The sequence below is a fragment of the Mirounga leonina genome, unplaced genomic scaffold, assembly GCF_011800145.1.
Source record: "Mirounga leonina isolate KUSES-001 unplaced genomic scaffold, KU_Mleo_1.0 Mir_195, whole genome shotgun sequence".
In the NCBI taxonomy this organism is placed as follows: domain Eukaryota; kingdom Metazoa; phylum Chordata; class Mammalia; order Carnivora; family Phocidae; genus Mirounga; species Mirounga leonina.
Window position 1 is genome coordinate 441,016 of NW_023270490.1, and position 26,832 is coordinate 467,847.

At 52.1% G+C, this 26,832-nt stretch overlaps 1 protein-coding gene across 1 annotated transcript in view; it reads right to left on the reverse strand.

Moving 5' to 3' along the window:
* The window catches only part of PREX1 (phosphatidylinositol-3,4,5-trisphosphate dependent Rac exchange factor 1), a 176,917-nt gene that overhangs the window by 92,501 nt on the left and 57,584 nt on the right, over window positions 1-26,832 (reverse strand). Inside the window, exons 2-4 of the mRNA XM_035025355.1 lie at window positions 10,912-10,983; window positions 7,288-7,410; window positions 548-652 (exon numbers count right to left, since the gene is read on the reverse strand). Of these exons, the coding sequence (XP_034881246.1) occupies window positions 548-652; window positions 7,288-7,410; window positions 10,912-10,983 (300 nt within the window). The remainder of the gene's footprint in view (window positions 1-547; window positions 653-7,287; window positions 7,411-10,911; window positions 10,984-26,832) is intronic.

Sequence of the window (26,832 nt, forward strand, 5' to 3'; positions counted from 1 at the left end):
AGGAGGCCTGCTTCTCCCTTTCCCACTCCGCCTGCTTGTGTTCTCTCTCTCACTGTGTCCCTCTCTGTCAAATAAATAAAGAAAATCTTTAAAAAAAAAATTTTTTTTGGCATAAGCCAATTTTAACTGGATTTTCTTTCACTTATAATTAAGTAATCCTAACAATACAATCATTACTACCCTTGCTATTCTTAACAGGATCGTTACTTTAGATCAGGAATTGGCAAACGTGGCCCAAGGGCCAGATCCAGCCCGCCACCTGTTTTGTAAATAAGGTTTTACTGGAACACAGCCATGTTCACTCCTTTATGTATTATTTATGGCTGCTTTCATGCTACAACGGCAAAACTGCGTCACTGTGACCGAGAGTGCGTGATGCAAAAAGGCAAAAATCTGGCCCCTTACAGAAAACATTTGGTGATCCCAGCGTTACCCCAGCTGTTATGCCCAGCTGACCCAGGCAACATGGGTCAGCATGAAGCTCTCTTGTGCCCAGAGATCCACAAGCCTGAAGCAGAGCAGAAGGGAGGGTGACAAGTAAACTTACCAAAAGGAAGGCGCGCACAGTGGGGATCTTGTTGAGTTCCATAAGCAACCGCAGGGCCTTCTCGTGGTTGCTACAGTATTCCTCATACACGCAGAACTTGTCCTTCTGCAAGACAAGGACAGAGTCTGTGGGAGAGAGCCCGTGGCAGGAAAGCGGACGCTCTGAGATGTGCCAATGCCTGGGCCAGCCTGGGAGGAGCCCCAGACCCTGAGCGACCACACAGCAGAAGGAACCTCAGGTAGGGGGATGCGCACTCACTGTGGGCCTCGCAGCCTCCACTCCTGCCCCAAGTCTGCACCCAGCAGCCTGAGTAACCTTTCAGGAAGCAGCACAGCCCAGGGCCCAGGGTCAAGTGCGCAGACTCAAAGCCAGCAGCCTGGGCTTGCGATCCTGGCTCTGCATTTCTAAGTATGAACTCGGCCAAGGTCCCTGGCCTCTCTGTGCCTCCATCTCGTCATCGGGAAGGTGGAGTTAGGAATAGTCCTTAATTCATGGGGTTGTTAGAGGGATTAAATGAGTGAAAACACAAGGCTTCAGCATATAGTAAGTGCTCAGTAAGTGTCCACCCTTAGCATTAAAGGGCAAGTCAGGCTGCGTCACGTGCCTGCTGAACACGCCCCGTGGTATTCTACTACACTATGAATGAAATCCAACACTTGATTATGAATTTCAAGGGCCAAATAATGTGACCCTGCCTTTCTCTGACCCCATCTCACTGGCCTTCTATCTACTCCTGGAATTTGCCAGCCTATTCCTACCTCAGGGCTTTGCACTTGCCATACCCTCTACCCAGAACATTCTTCCCCCCAGGCCTGGCTACTCCCCAACTCAGATCCCACCTCCTCAAACAACACCTGGACAACCCTAGCTAAAGTAGCGAGCCAGGTGTAACCGGGAAGGATTCAGGTTGTGTATCTGTCTATTCCCACATAGCAGTCAGCTCCCCCCGCCCCCCGGAGGCAGTGACCACCTCCGTCTTGTTCACTGAGGTATTCCCCGATTCCGGCACAGTGCCTGGCACACAGTAGGCCCTCAGTGAACATCCGCTAACTAGCTGGACTTTAAACACCTACTATGTGTGATGCCCTGTACCTATGAACCTGAAGAAGCTAGAGAAGGCTCAGGAATCTGGGGGGAAAAGGAGATCCCTGGTCGCTGCCACACAGCAGTGGCAGTCTTGAGGCAAGGGGCTAGCTCTGCTGACCTCCAAATGCCCCTAAGCGCAAAGCTGGACTCTTGCCAATCTAGAGGTCACCTGTGGGTCTCCAGGTCTCTAACCATCAGCCAGGGCTCCCGGGACTAGCAGGAAGCTCTGCACCGAACATTCTCGGCTCCAAAAGGCTCACAGAACACCACCTCCCAACCTGCCAAACCCTAAACAAGGATGTCCTGGGTAAGGCCACTGGACAGGATGGGCTGACGGGCCTTGACCTTGGGCTGGGGGTTGGGCAGAAGATCCCAAGAAGCTAAGGAAGGAAGAGGTGGGTCTGCAAAGCAAGCAACTCATCTTGTCTCTAAACAAACCCCCGTCATCCTGCCACTGGGTGGCTGTAGGAAAGAGCAAACCAGAGAGGAGGCGGAACGGGTTTCAGGATCAATAAGCCGCCCCAGCCTGCCCCAGCTCAGTGCTGGGGGCTGTGGGTGCACGACCTGGGCAGACACTCTCAACAGTGAAGGGCCCGCAGCCAGAGCCGATGGCCAACACCGAGTGTGTGCTGAGCACTTAGTCACTGTTACACACGGCTCTCTTGGAATGCGGGGCCATTCATCCACTCCTCACAGTGACCTGACAGGTAATGACTCCATGTGCCCCAGTGGCACATGGGAAAACTGAGGACAAGCCACGGACCCGAGGGCTCACGCCTGGTGAAGTGGCAGCACCAGGACTCGACCTCTCAGAACCCCTCGCTCCAGGTCATGGCAAAAGATGGGGATGGGAGGAGAAGGCCAAAGGGGGATGAATCGCGAGCCACAAATCCACAAACTAAGCTTAGAGGGGAACTGCAGATAATGATGAAAAGCTCAGAGTGACTCTAGAACCAGAGCACCTGGGTCAGAAGCCCAGGCTCGTGCTCCCTGAGTAGCGGGGGACCTGGGGCAGGGTGCTTCACTTCTCTCTGCCTCGGTTCCCTCATCTACAAAACAGACATAACGACAGCCCCCCACGACTTGAGCGGCTAGTGGCTTAAATAATCCATATGCGGAACGAGGAGGACAGTGCTGCAGACACAATGGACTCCAGAGAATATTTCAAAAGCCTCTAAAAGTATTGGCTACACACACAGCCAATAATCATGAATCAATAGAGAAAAATACCAAAACCAACAATGTCACAATGACCCAGGACAAACAAACCTGACGCGTACTCCAAGGAGCGGCCAAATGCTCTGAAATATCACAACACACAAGCAAGGTGCTCCAGACACCACGACCAATGTCAGCATGCGCACAGAAACACGCCCCGAGTCCCCGACGACTGTCTGCCTCACCCAGTGTCTGCAGATACACAGGGAAGGGGAAGGGGGGGGCCCCAGCATCCCCCACACTGCCCACAGAGAAGTCTTTCCGTTCCTACTATCTCCAATGAGCCCAGGGGACCATCAAGGCCAGTGGAGACTGGTCAGGAGAAGTCTGTGCAGGGGTTCACCCAAGCAAGGAAAAAAGATGTGAACGGGGGAGCTGCCAGACGTACGTGGTGCCAGGCCTCCGCTGCAGACCATGGTGAAGTGGGCTGCAGAGAAGGAAGGGCCTTTCTGGGTGAAGGTGACAGGAAGCGGCCTGCCTGGAGCCTGCTCCTGCAGAGAAGGTCCACAGGGCCCTACAGCAGGGCTGGGCTCCCAGTGCAGGCACAGGCATGACAGCAGGAGGTCCCAACCATATGCAAGTAGCTTTAGGGGGGTGTGGGGGGCTACTGCTCTGCTCTGCAGAGCCTTAACTTTCCCGGGGCCCACAGACCCTGCTATCAGTCCTGTTTATAGATAAGCCAACAGAGCCTCCATGGGCCTATCAGCATCAACCTTGTAAGTCCAAGTGCAAGTTCTCCAGCCAGGTACAGAGTCCGGCTCCCCAGGCTGCCAGCTCTGTGGCCTTGGGCAAGGTATGTCAGGTTTCGGAGCCCCTGCATTCTTGTCCATAAAGTACAGACAACAGTGGTCTCTCCACCATCAGGTGGTTGTGAGGATTATCACGTGAATACACTGTTAAGTGCTGAAAATGGAACGCAGCAAGGGCTCACTAAGTATCAGCTAGTATTGTTGCTGTTGTTATCTGGGCTGCTATTACTACCACTATTAGGACTTAAACAAATTCGTTATCCCACGGTGAACGGATCTATGACAGGGTGGGGCAGTGGGTGGGTAGGTTCTGATGGTGGGAAAAGGGGCAGGCAGAGTGGGGAGGAAGGGAGCTGAGTGGGTTCGCAGGTTTAGAACAGGCCACCAGGGAAAGGGACTGGACAGAATCTGGGAAATACGGTAGGCCCTGACCCCCGGTACGTCTTACTCCTCAGCTGTGCACTGTCCATCTCGCCCCTCTCCACCATCCCCCACCCGCATTGTGAGCTCCATGGGGGCGGCCTTTGCATCTGCTGGGGTCACTGGTGTAGTCCCAGTGGGGACTGGAGTCCCCGGCAGCGAGCAGGCATCGTGAATGAAAGCAAGAAAGCACAAGGAGGAACTGAGAGGGGCCCAACAGGCCTCACACCGGCCCCGTGCTTCTTCCAGATGACCCTGGTCTACCACAACTACAGCCTCGGCTCTTGGCTGGACCATGTCTTGTTTTACCCACCCAGCAGCCATTCCTCCCATGCCGGTCATGGCCCCCAAGTTTTCCCCTGGGAACTACCTCCTCCACTCGCAGCCCACTGACCCAGCTCCACTCCCAGGCACCAAAGTGAGCATACGACCCAGGCCAAACCAATCAGAGAGCTGCCTGTCCTGGCAGCAGTGGCCACGTGACCCAAGCTGGGCCAAGGACAGCCCTCAAAGACTCATGCTGGAATTACTGTGAAGAGAAGCTCCCTTTGAACTGTCACTGCAAGCTGGGAGAGTGTCAGCCTGAAACTGTTGAGGGCCACCTCTGCCACCCTGTGAGGCATACACCCCCCACCCCTCAAGAATGAAGCCAACACAGAGGAAATTAGAGCCCAAAGATACAGACCAAGTCCTGCAAACACCGTATGGGGCCCTGGATCCAGCTATGCCTAAAGCCCACTCACTGGAATATTTCATTTGTATGAGTCATAAAGTCTTTTGTTTGTTTAAGCCTATTTGAATTGGTGGTTTTGTCACTTGCAATGAAGACAGTCCTAATAAATGCACACTTTGAAAGGAGGAAGACAATGAAAAGTTGGACCCAAGCCTGGTGAGGTGACAGGGTCTCCCTGTCCATCTCCATCTGTACAATGAAGAGGTTGGGCCAGAAAGCAGAGGCAAATCTGTTTATTCTCACATGCCGACCCCAATCGAGGAGGAGCACTGGCTGGAACACTGGTGAGAAGAATTCTGGAGCTCCCCCTGGGGAGCCCAGAGGCAGAATGCTGTGACTGATTAGCAATGTCTGCCATGGCTGCAGGAGAGGGGAGTAAGTGAGTGATGAGATCACTGCAGGTTTGTCATTCCTCATCCCGAGCCCCTTCTCGGGTGCACTCTGCAATGTCCTCCTCTCCTTCAGCTTGCGAAAAGGGCAGGGGACCAAAGGCTTGAGGATAGGAGAGCTTAAATTTAGCAAATGGCAATACCCCCTCCTCAAAACCATGCCCAGCTCCATCACCCCCCTGCCCTTTCATTGAGCCCAATCCCCACTGTGTCCCAGGCCTGGGACCCCACAGACATAGAAATGCTGCTTTTGCCAGCTAAGAGCCCAAGCGTTCAATTTCCTCCTAGGGGCCCCACATGGGGCTTTGATTGCTGTGCCAGGAAGAAACGGACAAGCAGCTGGGCACACACAGATGTGGCGGGTGGGGAACATGTGGCTGTGGGTTTGGGCTGCGAAGCGGGAGAAGTACGCAGGTGCCCACTGGGGACAGCTGAGGAAGAGGGGCAAGACCCCGGAGAGGGCTCCAGGATTGTCAGAGGTGACGGCTGTTGTCCACAGCTACCCAGGGGGCGACACATGCTCCACGGAGGCCATCTGCCCCAAACCACTCACTTCACACCCAAAACACTGAGACTCAGAGAAGGGACGGAGCTAGCCATGTAGACATCACCTCCAGCGCGGACGGGAGCATGAGCTCCAGGTCTCACTTTTGCAAGGGTTTCCCCAACTTATCATCCACCTATTCACACAGCTCGGGATATGCAGACCGTATGACCTCCCTGCTAAAAACCTACAACTCTTAGAATAAGATCCCTGTGGGATCTGCCCCCATGGCGTCCCTGCACTCCCTCCGTCACTCACTCGGCTCCGGCCACACCGGGCTGCCTGCCTTCCTCCCGGGTACATGCCTGTTCCCAGTCTGGCGCCACTGCCCTTGCTCGTCTCTCCCTCTGGAATGTCCCTCCCCAAGATCATCCCATTTCACCAGGTCCAGAGGCCTGCCCTGACCAGGGCTGCCTGATAAAACACGACACCGAGTTGAGTTCAAACTTTCAGATGAACGACAAATCATTTCTTAGTATAAGTACGTCCCAAATAGTGCATGAGACATACTAACGCTAAAAAATTATCTGTCGTTTACCAAATGTACTCAGATGTCCTGGGTGCTCTTGTTCACTCACTCTAGCAACCCTGTCCCTGACTTCCCAATTTCAAACATCCTCGAGCAGAGTCACTGCTTGCCACATCTGTATTTTATATTCTTCACAGCCCATGTCACCATCTGAAGTGGCCTCCTCCATTTCTCCAGCCTATGAGCCTCAGGGCAGCAGGAACAAACCCATCCTATACAGGGCAGCATCGTCAGGGCCAAGTACAGTGCCTGGCACACAGTAGGTGTTTAATGCGTATCTCAGGAGACTTATCATCTAAGATGGTGAAAAATATAAGCCCTGGGGCCAGATTACAGTGGCTCTCTCACTGGCTGTGTAATCTTGTATTAGGACTCACCCTCTCTGGGTCTCAGTTCCCCTACTTCCAAAGTGAGAACAATCATAGTACACACTGTTGAAGGCTGTTCTGAAGTTTTAATGAATGAAAATATGTAAAGCATGTCAAACAGTGCGCAGCACAAAGAGAATGTTTGTGCCAGTTTGCGATGAACTCAGTAGTTAGTGGCTGGGTTTTAGGGGGCCCACATCTCCCTTCCTTCCTCAGCCATTCCCTCACTATTCCAAGCAACTTGGCAATCCTGCAGGAAGACAGAGGCTATTATGAAAAGCCTCAGCCTCTCTGACCAGCAGCTGAAGTGGGACCCTAAGATACCCCCATGGGTGAGGGGCTGGCCAAGCCAGGACTCGCCCCCAGGTCTGTCTGACCCAAGGCCACCCTCTTGGCAGTGGCTACCCCTGTTGGTCACTCTGCAGCAGAAGGGCCCTGCCAGACCAGGAGGTCAGGGGAACCCTAGGACACAGCCATTCAGCAAGAAGCCACACTGTCCGTGGCACTGAGGGGAGGGAGAGCCCACTAAAAATACCACGAATCTGCTGGGCCCACACTGCTTCCCATTGCTCCTGGGGGCAGAGGCTGGGCCTGTCTGCCACCTGCCACTCCATGTCCCAGACAGGTCTGCCTGGGGGAGCTGGGGAAGAAGCCCACTTCCCCAAAGCCACAGCCTCCGACAGGGGCTGGGGCATTGTACTCACGAATTTTAAGAAAACATTCCCAAGTTCATGCTGAGACTGAGGCTCAGGATGTAAACAGTACTCCAAGGCTGCCAAGAAATCCTTATGAACTTCCAAGATGTCTTCGATGTTCGAGAACAGGACCTATGGGGAAAGGGAGGCCCAAGGATCACATTAATCAAGGCATAGGGGGAGAGCAAAATCAAGCAAAAACAAAACAAAACAAAAAAAAACCCTAACCCCCAGTGCGGATGAGGATATAATGATGCAACAGGCACTCTGATACACTGGAGCCAGTTTCCCCCTAATAAAAGTAATGCTAAAACAAAATATGGCCAATGTTTATTACGCGGGATTAATGCCTAATCCTGTGCTAAGAACTTTATGTGCATTTATGGCACCTAATGCTCACTGTAACCCCATGAGGTAGAGACTACTGTCATTCCCCATTTATAGATGAAGAGCAGGGACGCAAAGTATATTAACATTCTCAAGGTCACGTAGTCCAGGAAGCAGCAGAACTGAAGTTCACACTCAGCATGCAGAGAATTTTATATTAAGACATTCATCACAGTTTTCATCATGGCTAGACAACCAGCATGTCCAATCATAAGGCTGATTTTTAAAACAACGAGGGTACTTCCACGCACCTATTAAATGATGTGGCAGAAGAAAATACGGTAGGGAAAGATGTCCAAAATATGCTGTGTAAACTTGCACAATATGTAATATGAGGGCCTTTTTCCCCATATGAATCTACAGTTTGAAATGCACATACAATCTGACCCAGCAATTCTACATTTTACAATTCAGCCTATCAATCAGTGGTCTCCAAACAGGGACAATTGTGTCCCCCAAGGGACATCTGCCAATGTCTAGGGACATCTGTGGTCATCACAAATGGTGGGGAAGGATGCTACCAGCATCTCCTAGGTAGAGGCTAGGGATGCTATTAAACACCTTACAATACACAGACAGCCCCCACAGCAAAGAATTATCCAGCCCGAAGTGTTAATAATGCCAATGTGAAGAGCCTGGTGGATAGACGAGGACATACGACAGTCTTATTTGCAAAAGCAAAAAAACTGGGGAAAAAGGCAAATGTCCAAAGGGGGAGTCATCAAATAGTTAAATAAACTGGACTGGTTATAGTTAAATAAATTCCACATGCCGAAATACTATGCAGCCTATAAAAAGAACCTGCAGCTCTGTATATATGGATATGGAATCCAGGAATGATTCTGAATATACATTATTAAGTGAGGGGGAAAAAATCATGGTGCCAAGCAAAATAAATTTAAATTTAAATTAAAAAAAAAAAGTCCATTCCTTTCTAGGCAGGCAAAAGCAGAGACTATCTGAATGTAGAGTCAAGCTGGTAACTGCAGGGATCTCTGGGAAAGAGAACTAGGAAGACTTTCATTTACTTACTTAAGGTCCTTTTGAACTGCATAAATTCCTTTCTCCTTCTCTTTTAAAAAAGAGGTGCATTTTTTTAATTTAATTTTGAAGAAGGTACCCACATGGTTCAAAAACTAGAACACAATACAATGGAATCCCTCCCCCGACCCATCCCACTGTGGGGCTTGTAGCAGGGGTAACCCAGTGTTATACAGGTTTCTGGTTCCCTCTAGGGTTTCTATCTCGTTCATTCCTTCAGCAAATACTGACTGAGCACCTGCTGTGTGCCAAGCACAGTTAGAGGCCCAGGGGGATACAGCAGGGAACAAACAAGTGCATGCCTCCACGGAGGTGACATTCTAATGGATGGGGACAGACAACAAAGAACTAAAACAGAGTGTTCTGGGGGGGTCAGAAGTACTAAAGACAAAAGTAAAACAGGAAGAGAGTCCCAGGGCCAGGTAGAGGGCCAGGGATAGTCACTCTGAGAAGGTGACATCTGAGTCGAAGACCTCAAGGAATGAAGACCAACCCCACGAACCTTTGGAATGAGTCAGCAGAGGGAGATGGCCTGAGGGTGGGCAGGGAAGGCAGAGGGGTGGAGACCATTCCTCCAAGGCTGCTCTGTGAAAGAGCCAGGAGTGTCCTCCACCTCTGCCTTCCCCTGGGGGACACTCATCAGGGAGGTGGCTGGAAGAACCACCTGCACTATCTGGTAATGTTTCTCTCTCTCACCCTTTCCAGTTCACATGGTTAAATCGGCTTCTGTTACAGACAGACAGGATAGATCTACTGCCGTATCTCCTTCAATGGACGGCTGCAAAATTTCAAAATAAATATCTGTCTCCCAAAAGAAATGAGAGCCTGTGTCCACTGAAAGGCATATATAAGAATGGTCATAAAAGCCCAGAATTGGAAATAACTCAAATATCAGTCGACAGGAGAACGGATGGTAAATTATGGGACATTTGTACTATGGATTACGACCCAGGTATTAAAGAGACTGAATCATAGCCACACATAACAACGTGGGCAAATCTCACACACATACCAGTGAGCAAAAGGCACTAGATGTGAAAGAGCTCACTTTTATAAACAATTCACAAACAGGCAAAACTAATCAGTGGTTCATCTTTGGGGAGTGGTTATTTACGGGTAGGGGGACACAGAGGAGCCCGCGGGGGCAGGAAATGCTCCATCTTCATTGCGGTTGTGTTCATAGGCATGTTCATATGTGAAATTGCTTCACGTTTGACACTTAGGATGCACCCTTTACTCATTAAAAAAGGAGTCCTAGCTCATTAAAAAAGGAATTTTTAAAAAACTATATGAGTTACAATTCAAAATTCTAATAATTTTTAAATTGCAGTAAAGAAATAAATTGTGAGAAATACACATAATAAATAAACAGCAGGTCCTCAGTAAGTTGCTGAACGAAGAATACATGCATGCATAAAATACTTAAATCCCAGCGCTGTCAGGGACCACCAGCCAGGCAGTGAGACCTGAGCGGGTCTCTTTACATCTAAAGCCTTAGCTTTCTTACCCAAAAAACTAGACTCAGGATTATCCACTGTAAGGTTCCTGTCCAGACTAACCGAGACATGTGGGGAGAACACCCTGTTGGACCAAGTCCTTCGTGTGCTACACAAGTCAGGCATTTCTGACACCCACCCCACGCTGCCCCCTGCTCTCCCCTTGGACCAGGACCACGGAGCCCCAAGAACTAAAGGCAGCTTCCCAGAGAGTGAGGTCATGCTAGAAAGCCAGGCCCGGGGAGTGCAGGGGCCTCCGCCATGCACACAGAGGGCCTATTGACATCCTCCCGAAACTCCCCAGAGCCACAGCCAAGGCGAAGGCCAGACCCAATTACTCAACCGCTCTGCCTCGACACTCACTGCCCAGTGCAGGGGCACAGGCCAGGGCTGCCAAGAGGGCAGCTGGAGGTGCCAAGGCTCCCAGGGGCGCTTGGGAAGGGATTTTCCACTGGCTCCACGCCAGGGGGTCTGGCACAGAGAAGGCTGGAAGCCAGGATGGCCGTGGTGAGCAAGGAGACACAGCCTTGAGTTGGCTGAGTCCTCCTGACGTCCGCCAAGCACAGAGCCCCCAGGAGCTGCAGGGAGCAAGCTGTGGGAAGGCAAAGCCAGGGGCCAGCAGGGTGGGTGCGCCTCCCACTCTGCCCTCTGAGCCTCGCCCCTGGAGGAGCAAGGACAGTCTGCAAAGGGGCTAGCCAGCAGTCCACACCTTGACGTTCTCCTCGGTGAGGCCCTTCTCGACTGAGTCCGCCACGTTCTGCCGGATGCGATGCAGGAATGCCTAGAGGAAGAGAAGCAAGGAGAGGTGAGCATCCAGGCCTCTGATCTCCCGGGGATGGCCCAAAAAGGAGGGCCACAAGTTCCAATGCCACCTAGGATGGACACAGGAGGCACCATGGTCCAGGGACGTGGGCAGGGAATAAGGAAAAACCTACCTAGCTTCTGCATTAAACACACTGGAATACCCCTCACCCCCATCCGGTCAACAAATGTTTACTGAGCAAGTCTTACACCCCAGGCCCTGTGCAGGGAACACGGCAAAGCCTTCTTACCCTCAGGGAGACACACTCCCATCTGCTTCCTCACCCACAGGTCTCTCCCAGGCCGTAATTCATTTCCCTTCTTTGCCCCGCCCTTTTCCAAAAATTTAACTTCTAAATAACAACACATTCAAATGGTTCAAAAGTCAAAAATATAAAGAGTCAAAAATACGAAGAGCCTCTCTCCTACACCCCCGGCCCCAGGGTATCTAGCCCCTCCCCACCTCCCAGGGGAACCACAGCTTCTAGTGTCTTGGGTAACCTTCCAGAGAATCTTCATGCAAAACTAACAAACGGGGATCTATATACTTATACACATACACACACACGCACACGTATTCTTATTTTTCCCCTTTTTTACACACCAAAAAAATAGCAGCATACCCAGGACATGCGGCACCTGCTTTTCCCACTTAATCCTGTTTAGAGATCCTTCCTTTCCTTCACGGGGAGCATCTTCATTCTTTTTCACAGCTGCCCAGGATCCTGCTGTATGGACGGACCCCAGCTGTCCTGCCACTTTTCTCAGGGGCTCAGAACAGAGAAGTCATCTCTGTCCTCTGCAATGTGACAGATAACGATGAAGGGAGGGGGGTGCTGGGGACCATGGGGAGCTGGCAAACACGTCCTACCCAAGGGGGATGGCTGCTTCTCCCCTCCAAGTGCGGTCAGGTGGGAAGCCGGCGGGCCCAGTACCACCAGATGTTCTGGGATTTTTTTCAATAGAAGCCAGAGATTAAGATTTTTTTTTTTTTTTAAGCAAAGGCTCCCAGTTTTTAAATATTGGCAAAATATTGGTGGTTTTTGTGAGGAACTGGATTTTAGGGGTCGAGCATGACAGCGGGGGCACCAGAATGGAGGGGTGCAGCTTGCGCTGGAAATGACAAATGATGGTGGCCTGGCCCTTGTGTGGGTGGGACGGAGCAGGCAGCGGAAAATCTACTGACAAGAACATGGCGGGGAGGCGGGGGGGAGACGCACCCGAGGGAGACTGAGGCCTGTCCCACACAGCAAACTCTGACTGGTCTGCCCCCACTTGAGGACCTGGACCCAAGCTGACCTGGCATCAGCTCTAGGACATCCCCTGTGAAAATGACTTCACGGGCCTGTCACGGCCACAGGGCCACGAGGAGCTGCGGTGGCCCATCGGCTGCCCTCCCTGCCACAGCTGATTACAGCGATGGGGATCTACATGCTGTCCCCTCCACAGAGCCCGGCTGCTGGTTAATTAAGAGTGTGTCTCCCGTGCCCATGCTTGTCTGGGGAGATCTCCGAGTGGCGGGGAGACAGAGGGGACAGCCCAGGATGGAGGAAAGCAGGGGCAGGTAGGCCAAGAGGAGGCTGGCCTTCCACAGACGGCTGTCAGATCCTTTTCCATCACCCAAGCGATGTCGGTGGCTGTCGCGGGGTGCCGGCCACCGCAGACTCGGCTCTCCTAGGAGGCGGTCGCTGGTGCCTCACACAGTGGGTCATGGGGAGGAAAGCCGAGGACACAGAGCCAGGCACAGCCATCCCCACCAGTCCCCTCGGCCCATGTTTAAGTCCCCAGCCTGGACTTCTCCCCTGAAGACTCCACATATTCCACGTGGATGCCGAGGGGCATCCAAAACCTAGTTCCTGATCCCCCCTCCCAACCCACACCACCCGGCACCGCTGGCTGCCGGCGGCTCCAGCCAAAACCCCCCAGTTGTCCCAGTCACCCTCCATGCCCCTCTTTCTCTGGCACCCCACTTCTATCCATCAGCAAATTCTATCAGCTTCACCTTCAACAGGTATTAAAAATCCAACCTTGGGGGCGCCTGGGTGGCTCAGTGAGTTGGGCATCTGACTCTTGGTTTCTGCTCAGGTCATGATCTCATGGTCATGGGATCGAGCCCCACGTTAGGCTCCACGCTGGGCGGGGAATCTGCCTGAAGATTCTCACTCTCCCTCTGCCCTTCCCCCTGCTTGAGCATGCACCCTCTCTGTCTCTCTCTCTCTCTCTCAAATAAATAAATGTATCTTTAAAAAAAAAAAAATCCAACCTCTTCCCTCCACCTCCATGGCCACCCTTGCCCCAGTCCAAGGCACCATCTTCTCCTGCCTAGACTAATGCAATCACCTCCTCCCTGTTCCCCCTCATTGCCCCCAAAGTCCTTTCTCCACACACAACCAGAGGAATCCTATTAAATATGTAAATCAGATCCTGTCAATCCACAGCTTAAAATTCTCCATGGCTTCCAACTATGCTTAAAAACAAAAACGAAACAAAACAACAACAACAACAAAGAATCCTTCCGCAGCCCATAAAGCCCCCCATGATCTTGTCCTAGTTAATCTCTCACCACACCTTCCAGCACTACATCACTCCACACCTCAACAATCTTCAGCCCCACCATCATTCTATTTCTTCCATCTGCCAGGAGACATTCCTGCCTCAGGACCTCCGCACGTGCTGCTCTTACTAGCAGGGTATTCTCCCCAGCTCCGCCATCCTCTCATCCTTCAGGCCTTAGTTCAAATGTCACCTCCTCCAGGAAGCCCTCCTTGTCTTCATACACTCCCCACCTTCCCATCTTGCATTAAAAGTCCATTTGACAGATGAAAAGAGTGAGGTTAGGGGCGCCTGGGTGGCTCAGTTGTTAAGCGTCTGCCTTCGGCCCAGGTCATGATCCCAGGGTCCTGGGGTCGAGCCCCGCATCGGGCTACCTCCTCCACGGGAAGCCTGCTTCTCCCTCTCCCACTCCCCCTGCTTGTGTTCCCTCTCTTGCTGTGTGTGTCTCTCTCTGTCAAATAAATAAATCTTTAAAAAAAAAAAAAAAAGAGAAAAGAAAAGAGTGAGGTTAGGCAATCTACATCAGCCAAGATAAGAAGGGAGCATGGTTGGAATGAAACCTTTACCCCAATCCAACAATAAAGGCCAGGTTTGGAAAAACTGACAGTTTGTGTTTAAACCAGAGATCCTCCTCTTTCCTGCTGTGTAACCTCAGGAAAATGCATTAGCCTCTCTGAATCTCAGTTTACGATTCCCAAATAGGGGGATCATAGCAATACCGCCCTCCCTTTCAGAATGTAATAGGATAAAGTGAATGGAGGCTCCATGCAGGCAGGGGGCTTGCCTCTCTTCCCAGCTATACCCCCAGGGCCTACAGTAGTGCCTGGCACAGAGCAGGAGCCTGCTGGAAGCCTGCTGACCTTTCCTTTTAAAGGGCCACGGGGCCAGGGGACAGGAGCTCCTGGAGGATGCCTCAGCTGGGCAGTGGCACTGCCGGGAAGGCCGGCCTCCAGCCTCCTGATCAGGAGGGAGACAAAGGCCCGCTAGCCCAGCACCGCTGGGGACAGCAGGAAGCTGGGAGTGCTGGCCTAGATCGGGGCTTCCTGTCCTGGTTTCCTCAAGCAAGCAAAGCCACCGCTATTGTCCTGGGACAATGACAGGCTCGGGCCACCCACAGAGGAGCCACAAACAGGCCGGCATGATGGGCACAATGGGCAGCTCGTGACCCGGAAAGAATGGGTAGGCAGGGGCTCTGGGCCTGGCCCTTGCATGGCCCAAGGCATGACCGGCTTTTCCAGGCAGTACCAATACCCTCCGTGCAGGCGGCATGGTTAGAACGACCCTCAGGGGCGACTCCGGGTCCAAGCCTTGACAGCTCTGGAACGCTTGGCCAAAAGCAGCTCTGTCTTGGGAACCTCCCTTAGAGATGAGGCCATTCTCAGGATTCCCAGGGCTGCCTGAGACTCTGCTTTGGCCCCGCAATCTCTGTCGGTCGGTGCTGCCTGCCCCCACACCTGCCCAAGTCCCCCCTCTGCTTTTGGTGATGATGATGATGGAATACGTAAAGGATTTAGAAAAGGACAGAGAAAAACCCAACCAACACCCACAAACTCAGTGTTGGCAAATCTTAGCATTATCCCAAATTTGCTTTAAACCATTCTCTAAAAGAAATTCATCAAATCTGGGGGAGGTGCAGACTGGGAAGGGGCACGAGGGAGCCCTGGGTGGTGCTGGGAATGTTCTATTACTTGATCTGAGCAGTGGTTACACAGGCCAATGCATATGCAAAGCCTCCTCGGGGTGTACTTCATCCGTGTACCGTGTGAATATCAAACCTCAGTGAAGAACAAGAAGAAATGAATCACCACAGAAAGAGGTGACCCACCTAAGCACCTGCCCTCCCGCAAGGCACCCCCGCCCCTGTCCTGGATATGGTGCCCACTTACATGCACATGTGAACGGACAAGCAATAAAGAACACCGTTCTGCGTGTTTACTTCCACATTCATCCACATTGTTACGCGTGCCTGGCGGCACCTGTCACCCGGACCCCACCCATGTCCCTCAGTCCTTACCCCTGGGGTGCGCGCCAGCACCCCGTCCAGCTGCCGGCCCCCCATCTCGGAGCCTGAGGGCCCCCTCCCAGAGCGGGGCAGGCCAGGCAGACAGATGAGAAGCCTGAGGCATGTGACCCATGCCGCTTCCCCAGTGGCCCACAGTGGCAACCTGCTTAACGACACACCTTGTGTGGCCACCTTCCGTCCCACCTTCCGTCCCCTACCTCAATCCCTCACTTGGCCATTGGTGGTCCCTTGGTGCTTCCTCCCAAAGAAACTCCTCCCTGCTGAATCAGTCTCTGGATCTGCTTCTGGGCACCCCACCCACGCTAAGATCTCAAGTTGTTCACTTTGTTGCTGAATACTTAAAAGTATAGCACCCACGATCAAGAGGCAGAAGTTTAGGTTCTTTCAAATGTCCTTCCGATTAACAATGCTGCAATGAGTAGCAGGTCCACGGGGCCCAGGCGCTCCAGATCCTCCAAATGTACACCTAGACCTCCTGAGGTACAAGCACGCAAGTCCTTCCAGATGTATACCAGGTGTGGAATGGCTGGCCAGATGTTAGAGACATGTTCAACTTGACTAACGCCAAGTTAACACCAAACAGCTCTGACATGATCGCACCCACACACACTCCAACCAGCAGCGGATGAGAGTCCCCACGACTCCACACCTGGGACAAGATCCACGTGCTCTCATTCGTTCATGTAACAAACATGTGCTGAGACTCACATGGTCCCATCATTAGTTCATTTTGAACCCCACAATCGGCTTTCGGGGTAGGTATTTTGGTCCCATTCTACAGATAAGAAAAACTGAGGCCCAGAGGGTGAGTAACCTAAAGGAAGTCATCTAGCCAGAAGTCAACAGAGCCAAACCTGAGCCTAGGACTGTGTGACCCCCACTTGCTGCTCAGACGGGACCACAGAGGCTGCTCATTGGGCCCAAGTGTCTCCAGGGCTCCCAGACACAACATGATTGATCAGTGATTTCCACCACAGCTACGGCAATGGCGGGGCTAGTAGGACTGTGTGTTTGCCATCTCCAGAGAGCTCCTACTGCACGGAGGAAACCAGGGAGCACGAGAGGCACTCATCTGAGGTCAAGCAAAAGGTCAGTGATAAAACACAGATCGGAACCAGGTATCCTGGGGCTCCTGGGTGGCTCAGTCATTAAGCATCTGCCTTCAGCTCAGGTCATGATCCCAGGGTCCTGGGATCAAGCCCCGCATCGGGCTCCCTGCTCCGTGGGACGCCTGCTTCTCCCTCTCCCCCTCCCTCTGCTTGTGTTCCCTCTCTCGCCCTGTCTCTCTCTGTCAAATAAATAAATAAAATCTTAAAAAAAAAAAAAAAAGAACCAGGTGTCCTAATGGCGGGCTCACACCTGCCCCACCTTGCCTTGGAGTAGTGGTTCCCAACTCAGAGGTAATCGTGCCTTCCGGAAGAGAGGACAGTGTCTGCGGGTTCCTGGGGTTGTCACCACAGGGAGGGGAGTGCTACTGCGTAGAGATCACGGATGCTGCCAACCATCCTGCAAGGCCCGGGACGGGCCCCACAGAGATGTATCTGGCCCCAAATGTCAGTAGCACCAAGGGAGAGTAACGCGTGCCTTAGAAGAGGCGCTTACTAAAACCCAGAAAGATAAGACGCTGCAGGATGAGGGCTCCTCCCACCCCTCGCTCAGCTACAGGAGCTGGTCTCCTTTTGTCCCGGGAACACAGTGAGCCTGTCCCCGCCCAGACCTCTGTGGTGGTTTCTCTGGGCCTAGGGAGCTTTCTTCCCAGACATTCCCCTCAGGGAGGTCTCCTCTTAGACCCAGAGAAAGGAGGGTCTTGCCACATTCCCCACAGCCATCCGAACCCTGTCACCCTTCCCAGAATTGATCACTGTCGCCAGTGGCCTCATCGACGGAGTTATGTGTGCACCTCACTGTCTGGGAGCATGGCCCCCGCAGAGTGGGAGCGGTCTCAGGGCAGAAGGCGGTTTCATTCACTGCCGGCTCCTGAGCCCACAGCAGGTGCTCAACAAAGGTGTGGAGGAGGGGTGGGACGGGGAGAGAAACTGAGGAAGGGGGGCCCAGAAGAGGCTCCAGAAGTAACCGGTACAGAATTGGGAGTACTGGAATAATAACAGTAATAATAATAATAGTAATAATAAAACATTTACTACTGTTTGTTATTACCATCCTTTACATCTTGGGGCCCTATTATGAGCCAGGTGCTGCGCTAAGCGTTATAATCCTCAGGTAATCATAGCAGGAAGGTCCTATTATGGCTGTGCCCATTTTACAGAGGATGGAACTGAGAGGCCCAGGGCAGTGAAGAGCTTACCCAAAGCCACCCAGCTAGCGAGTGGCAGAGCTGGGCCTCGGACCCAGGCAGTTTGGTCTGGTGATGAGTCCTCGGCCTACCCCTCCACACACACACACATCCTCAGTGAGTAACTGCAGACAACAAACCACGTGAGCATAAAACAGGTAGCAGCTGTCCTTCGGAGTGTCTCTGGGGAGCTGCCATCTGTCTGGAACCTGTAGCCACAGCCTGGGGAGGACAAATCTCTCCCTGGAGAGAAAAAGGATAGAAAGAGGCCTCGAAGTCGCTCTCTGAGACTGATGCCAGCAACCTGATCACTGAGGGGGGTGGGCGGGCTCAGCTGCCCCCAAGGACATCCCTGCTGTGGCTAGGGTGACCTCACCAGACATATGGTGAAACCGGAGAGGGCCAGGGGACCGGTCAGGAGTGAGGGCAGCTGGGGGGGCAGGGAAGCCCCACACTACAGCAAGGACAGAGAAAGGGGGGCCCATCCCCCCACATGGTCTGGGTGGCCGGGTGTCCAGGGAAGCAGCGTGTCACAGAAGAGCAGGGCCCTCGAGTCCAAGCAGTAACAATAAAATAGTAATATCAGCAGCAGAGTGGGGGTTGCATGGCCTGCTCCCAGCACAGGCCAGAGTTTGGGGAGACCCCTCAAAGGCCCACTGACTCCTTCGAATGCCCAAGTCCTATGCTCTATCCATGCAAGTTCTAGGCATTTATGCCACGATGAAAAATAAATCTCACACATGACATCAAGATATAACTTCAGCATCTGATTTATAATTCTATCACTTGGGGTTTAGTTAAATAAACTGTCCATCTCCACAAAGGATGATCATGCTAGAAATGGTTTTTCAGAAGTCCATTTCATGGTATGGACAAAGGCTACTGATGGATCCCTAATGGTGGGGGCGCGGGGGACAAGTTACAGAATACATAAAATATAATCTCATTTTTGGTTAAATAAATCATCTCTACATAGGCACAGAAAAAAGAAGTGTGGAAGGAAAGAACCTAAACTGTGTGAGAATATGGCTGAGATTACTAGCTGTCCCCCAATATCTGGTCTCACCTTTTCCTTTAGAAATAGAATCCAAGATTTTAGAATAAAAACTATTTCCCAGGGCGCCTGGGTGGCTCAGTTGGTTAAGCGACTGCCTTTGGCTCAGGTCATGATCCTGGAGTCCCGGGATCGAGTCCCACATCGGGATCCCTGCTCGGCAGGGAGCCTGCTTCTGCCTCTGACCCTCCCCCCTCTCATGTGCTCTCTCTCTCTCATTCTTTCTGTCTCAAATAAATAAATAAAATCTTTAAAAATAAATAAATAAATAAAAATAAAAACTATTTCCCAGCTTCCTTTACAGCTAGGTATGGCCGTGTGACTAAGTTTGGGCTAGGGGCTGTAAGTACACGTACCATGTACGACATCTTGGAGGTATCCCCGGGGATGGGAAGAACAGGTGGGGATTCTTTTCAGCTATACCTCCTTCCTACTGATTGGATAACCAATGTGATGCCTGGAGGTCAAGCAGCCACCTTGTACCATGAGGTGGAAACCATACTGAAGAAGATGGAGCAGCAACAGAGAAGCTTACGTTCCTCAGTGTATCTGCCCCGGGCTGCCTATAATAATTCAGTAAGAAAGAAAACTTCCGTCTCATTGAAGGCACTCTTATTTGGGTTTTATCGCTAGCCGTGGAACCTAATTCTGAGAGTGGAATTACAAGTCATTTTAATTTTCTTCTTTCTTCATTTCTGTTTTTTCCCACGTTTCCAAAATGAGCATGCCGCTTTCAAATCACAAGTCATTCTCTAGCATAAATGTATGTTTTTTCCTTTTTTTTTTTTTTTTGGACAGGAGAGGTTGTTAAACAAACCAGGCCCTCCTGCCCACCCAAGTTATCACTCCTTCAGCATCAAGGAGGCTAGTCAGCATTCTCCTCCTGAACGGCGTGTGTTGCCATGTGGACGGGGCAGTGCCCACCGGCAGAGAGCAGGAACCAGGCAAGTATGAGATGAGAAGGCTTTCCTTCTGCCCTGAGCCTCTGAGCTGCCCACCCCTCCTCCTCTGTGTTGACTCTGGAAGCCACAAGGCCTCCCAGGAAGGTGCCCATCTCGGCCAGCCCCCGACGAGCTGGCCTGGCACTCCCACAGCCCACGAGAGAAAGAGACCTTCCCTCATCCACAGCCCCTGCCACCACCCAGGCTGAGAGCAAAACCTCCTGCACTCCATTCTCGCCCCTTTTTGGGGGGCCTGTGCCAGGAGCAGAAAGCCACTGCCCAGAACAACTTTCCCAAAATACCCAAATTGCAGATTTGAGATGTCACAGTCAGTTACATATTCAGTCACAGATACACCAGACAGGACTGGGAGAAAATAACATTCCTTCCGCAACTTCACACTTTTTTCTTCACGTCACAGCTCATAGAGAACATTATAAATTCTGCATATGTATATAAAATTTGTGTCATTACATAAAACAGCACAAATAATGTTACATCATACTATATCTTTAACAGACAAATATCTTCTTATAAGTACTAAAAATAAGCTACAGTTGAGGCCTCCATACTGTTCCATGAACATACCAAGCACCATCCCACCTCAGGGCCTTTGCACTTGCTGTTCCCTTTGTCTAGAAGACTGTCTCCAGATATCTGCAGGGCCCCTTCCTCACTCAATCCATTCCCATCTAGAATCAAATGTCACTTCTGAGAGGCCTTCTCCCACCACCCACTTACAGCAGAAGCCCATCCTTCCCCTCTATTCACTCTATCTTAGCCATCTTTTTCTGCCCTACAGCACTCACCTCCACCTACACGTATCTATTTCCTTACTTGTCACTCATTTACTGCCTGCCACATCTACACCAGGAAAGAAGTGGCTTGTTCACACAGCATTCACCCCTAAGCCTAGACTGTTGCCTGGCACGGAGGAGTAAGTGGGTTCGCAAGTACCCGATGACCAGCTTGTTTGTCCTTGAGAACAATCCTACAAGGTGTGCTGTGAGTATCCCCATTTTAGGGAAAAAGAAACCAGGGCATAAATCAGCACATGGGGGCTCTAGAGTCAGCTGGCCAGGCTCTGTGCCTGGGTAACAGGGCCTCACCTTGCAAGGTGCTCACATAAGGATTAAATGCAACTCTGTGTCTCCCTCCACCCCCATGCTGAGAGCCCCCAGGATCCAGCTCAGCACCAGGCTCACAAGAGGTGCCCAGTAAGTGCTCAATAAATGACCATGGAAGGGGCAGGCATTTTTAAAATTCCGTATTAATCAAAAGTAGGCCCCTTCCCCGTGGCCTCTAGGCACTGATTCTCGGACCGTCAGAAACACTGGAGACCTTGGGGCGCCTGGGTGGCTCCGTGGGTTAAGCGTCTGCTTTCGGCTCGGGTCATGATGCTGGGGTCCTGGGATCGAGCCCCGCATCAGGCTCCCCGCTCGGCGGGGAGTCTGCTGCTCCCTCCCCCTCCGCCCTTCCCCCTGCTCATGTTCACACTCTCTCTCATGCTGTCTCCCTCTCTCAAATAAGTAAATAAAATCTTTAAAAAACAGAACACTGGAGACCTTTAAAAAATCCGAGTATTGGCTCCAAACACAAAAAGAAAACTGTGTCGTCAAATGAATAAATCTTGATTTAAATGTCTACCAAGCACAACCTACATCACCATGTCAAGCACCAAGCAGCTCCACCTGGAGCTGCGCATACAGCCAGCACAGAGGGCATGGACTGTGGGCATATTTTAGCAGGCTGGCCATCATGGGAGTCTTATGAGGCTGGGCCCCCAGAAGCAGACGCCGGCCGGGACAAGGATTTGACTGCAAGTAGTCAATCTGGGAGGTGCTCCAGCAAACACAGGCAGGGGTGGGGAGAAGTGGGCCTGGACAGGGAGGGCAGCCAGTATAGGGCATAAGAGCAAGCAAGAGGCCAGGGTGGGCGAAGGGGGCTCTAGCCCTCTGAGGCCCTCCGGGAGCCAGGGAGCGACCCCAGGGCAGGGAGGCAGCAAGGGAGCTGGGGCATTTATATACCGGTCCTGCCTGGAGGGCAGGGGGCAGGGCATGGTCATTCCCTGGCACTTCCAGTGGGCCCTGCAGCTCTGCTGGCCAGACGAAGCCACCAGGCACAGGACTGCAGGGTTGAGTGGCGAGTCTGGTTGGGGGGCCACCATGGAGCCTCCAAAAGAAAGAGGGTCGAGGGCCTTGCTGAGGAGGGGAGGAAACACCTGGAACGGCCCTGTCCGCAGGAGGGAAGCCTTTGAAGAAGGAAGGCACGCTGGCTGGTTAACAGAGGCCCCTCCAGGCCAGACTGACATTCCCCAGTCCACACCAGGACGGCCTCCCTGGTTGCTAAAACACTGAAATACGTCGGTGATCGGCAACATCTTGAAGGGAGTCGGGGCTGAAGTCCGAGGAGATGGCTGAGGAATGCTTAGGATAGTTGTTTTTTCCATAAAAACAGTTCTGTGATTGCCTGCCTGCTTCCAAGTCTCCTGGAGTGAGAAAGAGGGAAGGCTTTATAAACTGTAGTGTGCCGTCACAACCTCGTCACTAACGGCACACCTCGCCATCCTGCCCCGTCGACTGCCAACCACACGGCCTCAGTGAGTCACCCTCCTTCTCTGACTCTACGTCCTTGTTTGAAAAAAGAGGCAGTTGAGGTTTAAGCAAGATGATGCAGGTAAAAACTCTGTCAACTACAAAGGCTTCCTGGAAGAACCTGGAAGAAGCGGCCGGGGTTCTGGGCCGGGGGAGCGGGGCTGGGCCACGAAAGGAAGCAGGACCCTGGGGATGATTATGTTCTCAGGGGAGAAAGCCACCACCAAGTCTTCTCCAGGCCAACCAGCGTTACCCGGGCCTGTGTGCGCCGGGCACGTAACTGGGCCCTGCAGACACACAGGACGTGACCCTGCCCCGGGCGCGTTCCCTCGTTCCTGCAGCCACCCATTTACTCAACACTTACTACACACCTACTATATACCGGGCAGGTCCTGTGCTAGGAGCCAATGACGTATCAGTGACTGAGTAAATCCGCCCTCGTGGAGCAGTGGCAAGACCAATCACACACGGATTGTAAAATGTGAGAGCAGTGACAGATGAGTGCTAGGAGCAACAATAAAGCCCGATCAGGAAACACAGAGGGATGGGGTGGGGGAGCTATTTCACAGACACGGTCCGGGAAAGTCTCTCCGATGAGATGGCATTTGAGGAGACAGATACTCGGCGACTGAGGTGCAGTAGCAGCTTTGCAGATATCTGATGGAAAGGCATTCGAGGTAGAGGGAACTGTCAGTGCAAAGGCCCTGAGGCACATTCAGTCCTTCCAAGACCATCCTAACTAAAATATCTGTCCCTGCTCCTGTCCTGTGTTCTCCATAGCACCTGTGACTGTGAATATTATGCATGTCCGTTTATCAGCCTATTGTTCATCTAGTGCACCAGACTGTCAGTTCCAGGAAGGCAATGATGTTTGTCCGTCCGGGGACCACTGTACCCCAGAGCCCAGGACTGGGCCTGCCACGTGGTAGACCATACGTGTTTAGTTGATGAATCATCAATCACCTAGAAAAGACTCGCCCTATGCCCAACCTAGTTCCTAGGCCCTGAAAAAAGGTGTCCAGTTCTCATCCAGCCCCACTTCATCCCTGACCATGGAGGAAGTTGAAGATGAAGCAAAAACCAAGTTGCTACAACCTGTTGTGAACAGGCTGATGCAATAATAGGGGGAGGGGGGGTCAGAGGGGAAGCCAACACTTTTCCCCACACAGGACCCCCTCAGCCCAAACCCGGGGCTGGGGCCTGACCTGTGATCTTCCCTGAACTCACCAACAACCTGCCATTCTTTCAACAAGGACTCAGGCAGGGCCCCCTGCATGCTATCAAGCTAAGACTCACTCTCAAACTGGTGCCCCATAGGCATGTTTTGTCTGACCAGCAGTGGGCTTTGGGAAAATTCAGGCCTAGGTCTGAATACCAGATTTCCCATTAAAATCCCAGTTCCTAGCTTCTCCTGGAAAAGCTGACCACAGGTCTCAAATGCCCACAGGGCCCCAGCATGACGGCTCCCATCTTTATCCAGTGCCGGCGCTACTGGTTCCCACTACCCAACCTGCTGCTTATACTCATCTTCCTACTTGGCCCCAGGAGCATTTGCGTGTGAGATCTCAGTCCTAGATGCAGGCCTGGCAACTGAGAGCCCACTGTCCCCACACCCTCACCCAGGGCAGACATCACTAATGGAACACAGATCTCATTCCTGCTAAGTCTTTTCTACACTGTTGGGAATTTCTCTCCCCTTGTTCTTGTCCCCTAGACCTGTAACGTGGTCTGAGATCCTTCCTATCCTGACCCCAACTTCTCCCCCTCCTTTGGGCCCCTCAGCGTTTTTTCCTGAAGAATGGGCTCATCGGAGTGGGATTACGGCAGGGCTTCTCAACCTTAGCACTGCTGATATTTGAACAGATAATCCATAGTTGTGGAGGTGTCCTGTGTACAGTAGGATGTTTGGCAGCATCCCTGGCCTCTGCCTGCAAAATGACGCAACAAAGGCCGCTCTCGGTTGTGACGACAAGAAATGCCCCCAAACATTGCCCAATTTCCCCTAGGGGACAAAATGTCTCCCAGTTGAGAACCACTGCATTACATCAGAGTGAAGAAAACGTTCCTAGAGCCAGTATGTGGGTGCGATCCTGGCTCTGCCATTTACTGGCCGCGTGACCCTGGGCAGCCTCTCTGTTGTCTCAGTTTCTCTCCCTGTGAAATGGGGATACAAATACAGTAACTGAATGCTGACGGGTATGGAGTTTCTTTTGGGGGGCTGCTGAAGATGTCCTGAAATTAGATGGTGGTGATGGTTGTACGCCTCTGTGAATACACTAAAAACCACTGTATTGCACTCTTCAGGTGGGTAAATCATACGGTACATGAATGATACCCCACGAAGCTGTTACACACACACACACAGTGCCCACCTTGAGCTGAGATGAAGTGCGCTAGAAAACACAAAACGGGCGTCAGCCCTTATTGTCAGCAGCAGCCTATGCTGATCAGGGGCCCGTATTGGGGGGCGGGGGGCGCGTGTGCAGCTGCGAGGAAAAGCCTCAAGTGACCAGGACTGTGGCGGCTGGGAACAGGCTCCGCTTTGGGTGGTATTTCCCGCCGGAATGTCCCAGACAAAGCAAACCAAGTCACTCAGGGGCCCCAGGATGCAGGGCGGGGCGGCGGGACGTCCTGGGGTCCCTGTGCCTGTCTGTGGCAGGACAATGGGTGGAATGTGGTCTCCCCTCCAAGGGGCTGACACTTGACATCTGAAGACAATGACTTTCAAGAGGTTTTGTTTTTTCCTCAGAGCAGCCTTTTTTTTTTTTTCCTTCTCCCCAAACAATTGTTCCTGGGGCTGGTGAGGGAGTCCACCGCCCCCCTACCCCCACCGCCCCGGCTTGTGAAGGATTGTGTTTGCAGAGTCAGGAAACAATGCACAAAAGTGAGAGAATGTAAAAATAGCGGTACTCAGGGCACGGCCCGGGGACGGGGGCTCTGCAAGGAGGTTTCTTCCAGTTGGTTTTTCCCAGCGCCTACTCAGACCCCAGGAAAGGAATTCGGGCTCGGGAAGAGGCAGTGGACAGCAGAGTCCGCCTCGATGGCACAGACATTTGCGACTCAGATGCAGTTGGGGTATCTTAAATTTAGGGTGTGCCGGCTACATCCCGACTGCTTCTCGCACATCGCCTCATCCCAGACCACCTCACCCCAGTTTACAGAAAAGGAGACCGAGGTTCTCAGTGGATGAAGTGCCAGCCCCACCACATATAACCAGGTGGAGAGAGCTGGGATCTGACCTCTGGGCCATCAGAGTCCAGACACTGGCCTGCTGCATCCACTCTGATCTAGTCCTGTGCTCTCAGCTTCCGGGGCTACTCACCCACATCCCACTCATGCTGGGGCCACTTCACTGAAGCTATCCCCATCCTCATCCTGCTCCACAAGGGCAGCCACCCTTGTCTGCACGGTCCAGCACAGTCTCTGGCCTTCCGGGCCCAGGAGCACAAGGCAGAGAGACCTTGCATAGGGAGCCTGCAGATGCCAGAGAACAGAGAGGCCCTACCTGCCCTTGACCACTGTGGTCAACTGAACAAGGCCCCCCAGAGATGTCTGCGTCCTAATCCCCGAACCTGTGAATATGTGGCCTTACATGGTAAAAGGGACCTTGCAGAGGCAACTAAGCTCATGAACTTGAGATGGGAAGGTTTCCCGGAATATCCAGATGGGCCCAATGTAATCACAGGGGCCCTGGAAAATGAAAGAGAGACGCAGGAGAGACGGCATCAACGTGGTGCAGCCTGACGCTGGCCTTGAGGATGGAAGGGGCCAGAAGCTAAGGAACACAGGCCGAGTCTAGAAACCGGAAATGCAAGTAAGTGGATTCTTCCCTAGAGCCTCAGGGGCAACACAGCCCTGACAACAACTTGATGTTGGCCCGGTAAGTCCCATTTCAGACTTCTGACCTCCAGAAGTCCAAGATAATAAACCTATGTTGTTTTGAGCCACCAAGTTCGTGGCAATTTGTTACAGCAGCAAAAGGAAACTAATATAACCACCTCGCTGGGAAGAGAACTAACCTCCATGCATCTCCAGTAAGAGCTGACACGCCCTAACACCTCATTGTTAATTATTACGAATACACAATAGATATTATTATATAGCATAACTACCTATTTCATACGTTACGTATTAGTCTTATAATTAGTAAGCTGTGAAATGACTTCTTTCTCCACCACTCACGGTCTTTATTAGCAAATATTCATTAAGGACAGATGGTCTGATAATGATAATTATTATAATACTTATAAAACTATAAACTATCCTGAGCTACCCAATTATATTCAGTTCCTGAGGTTGCAAAGCAAGGAGCCATTTGGTAAGATCAGATGAGGGAAACCTCAGGACACCAAGTTACCTGAGCTCAGTGAT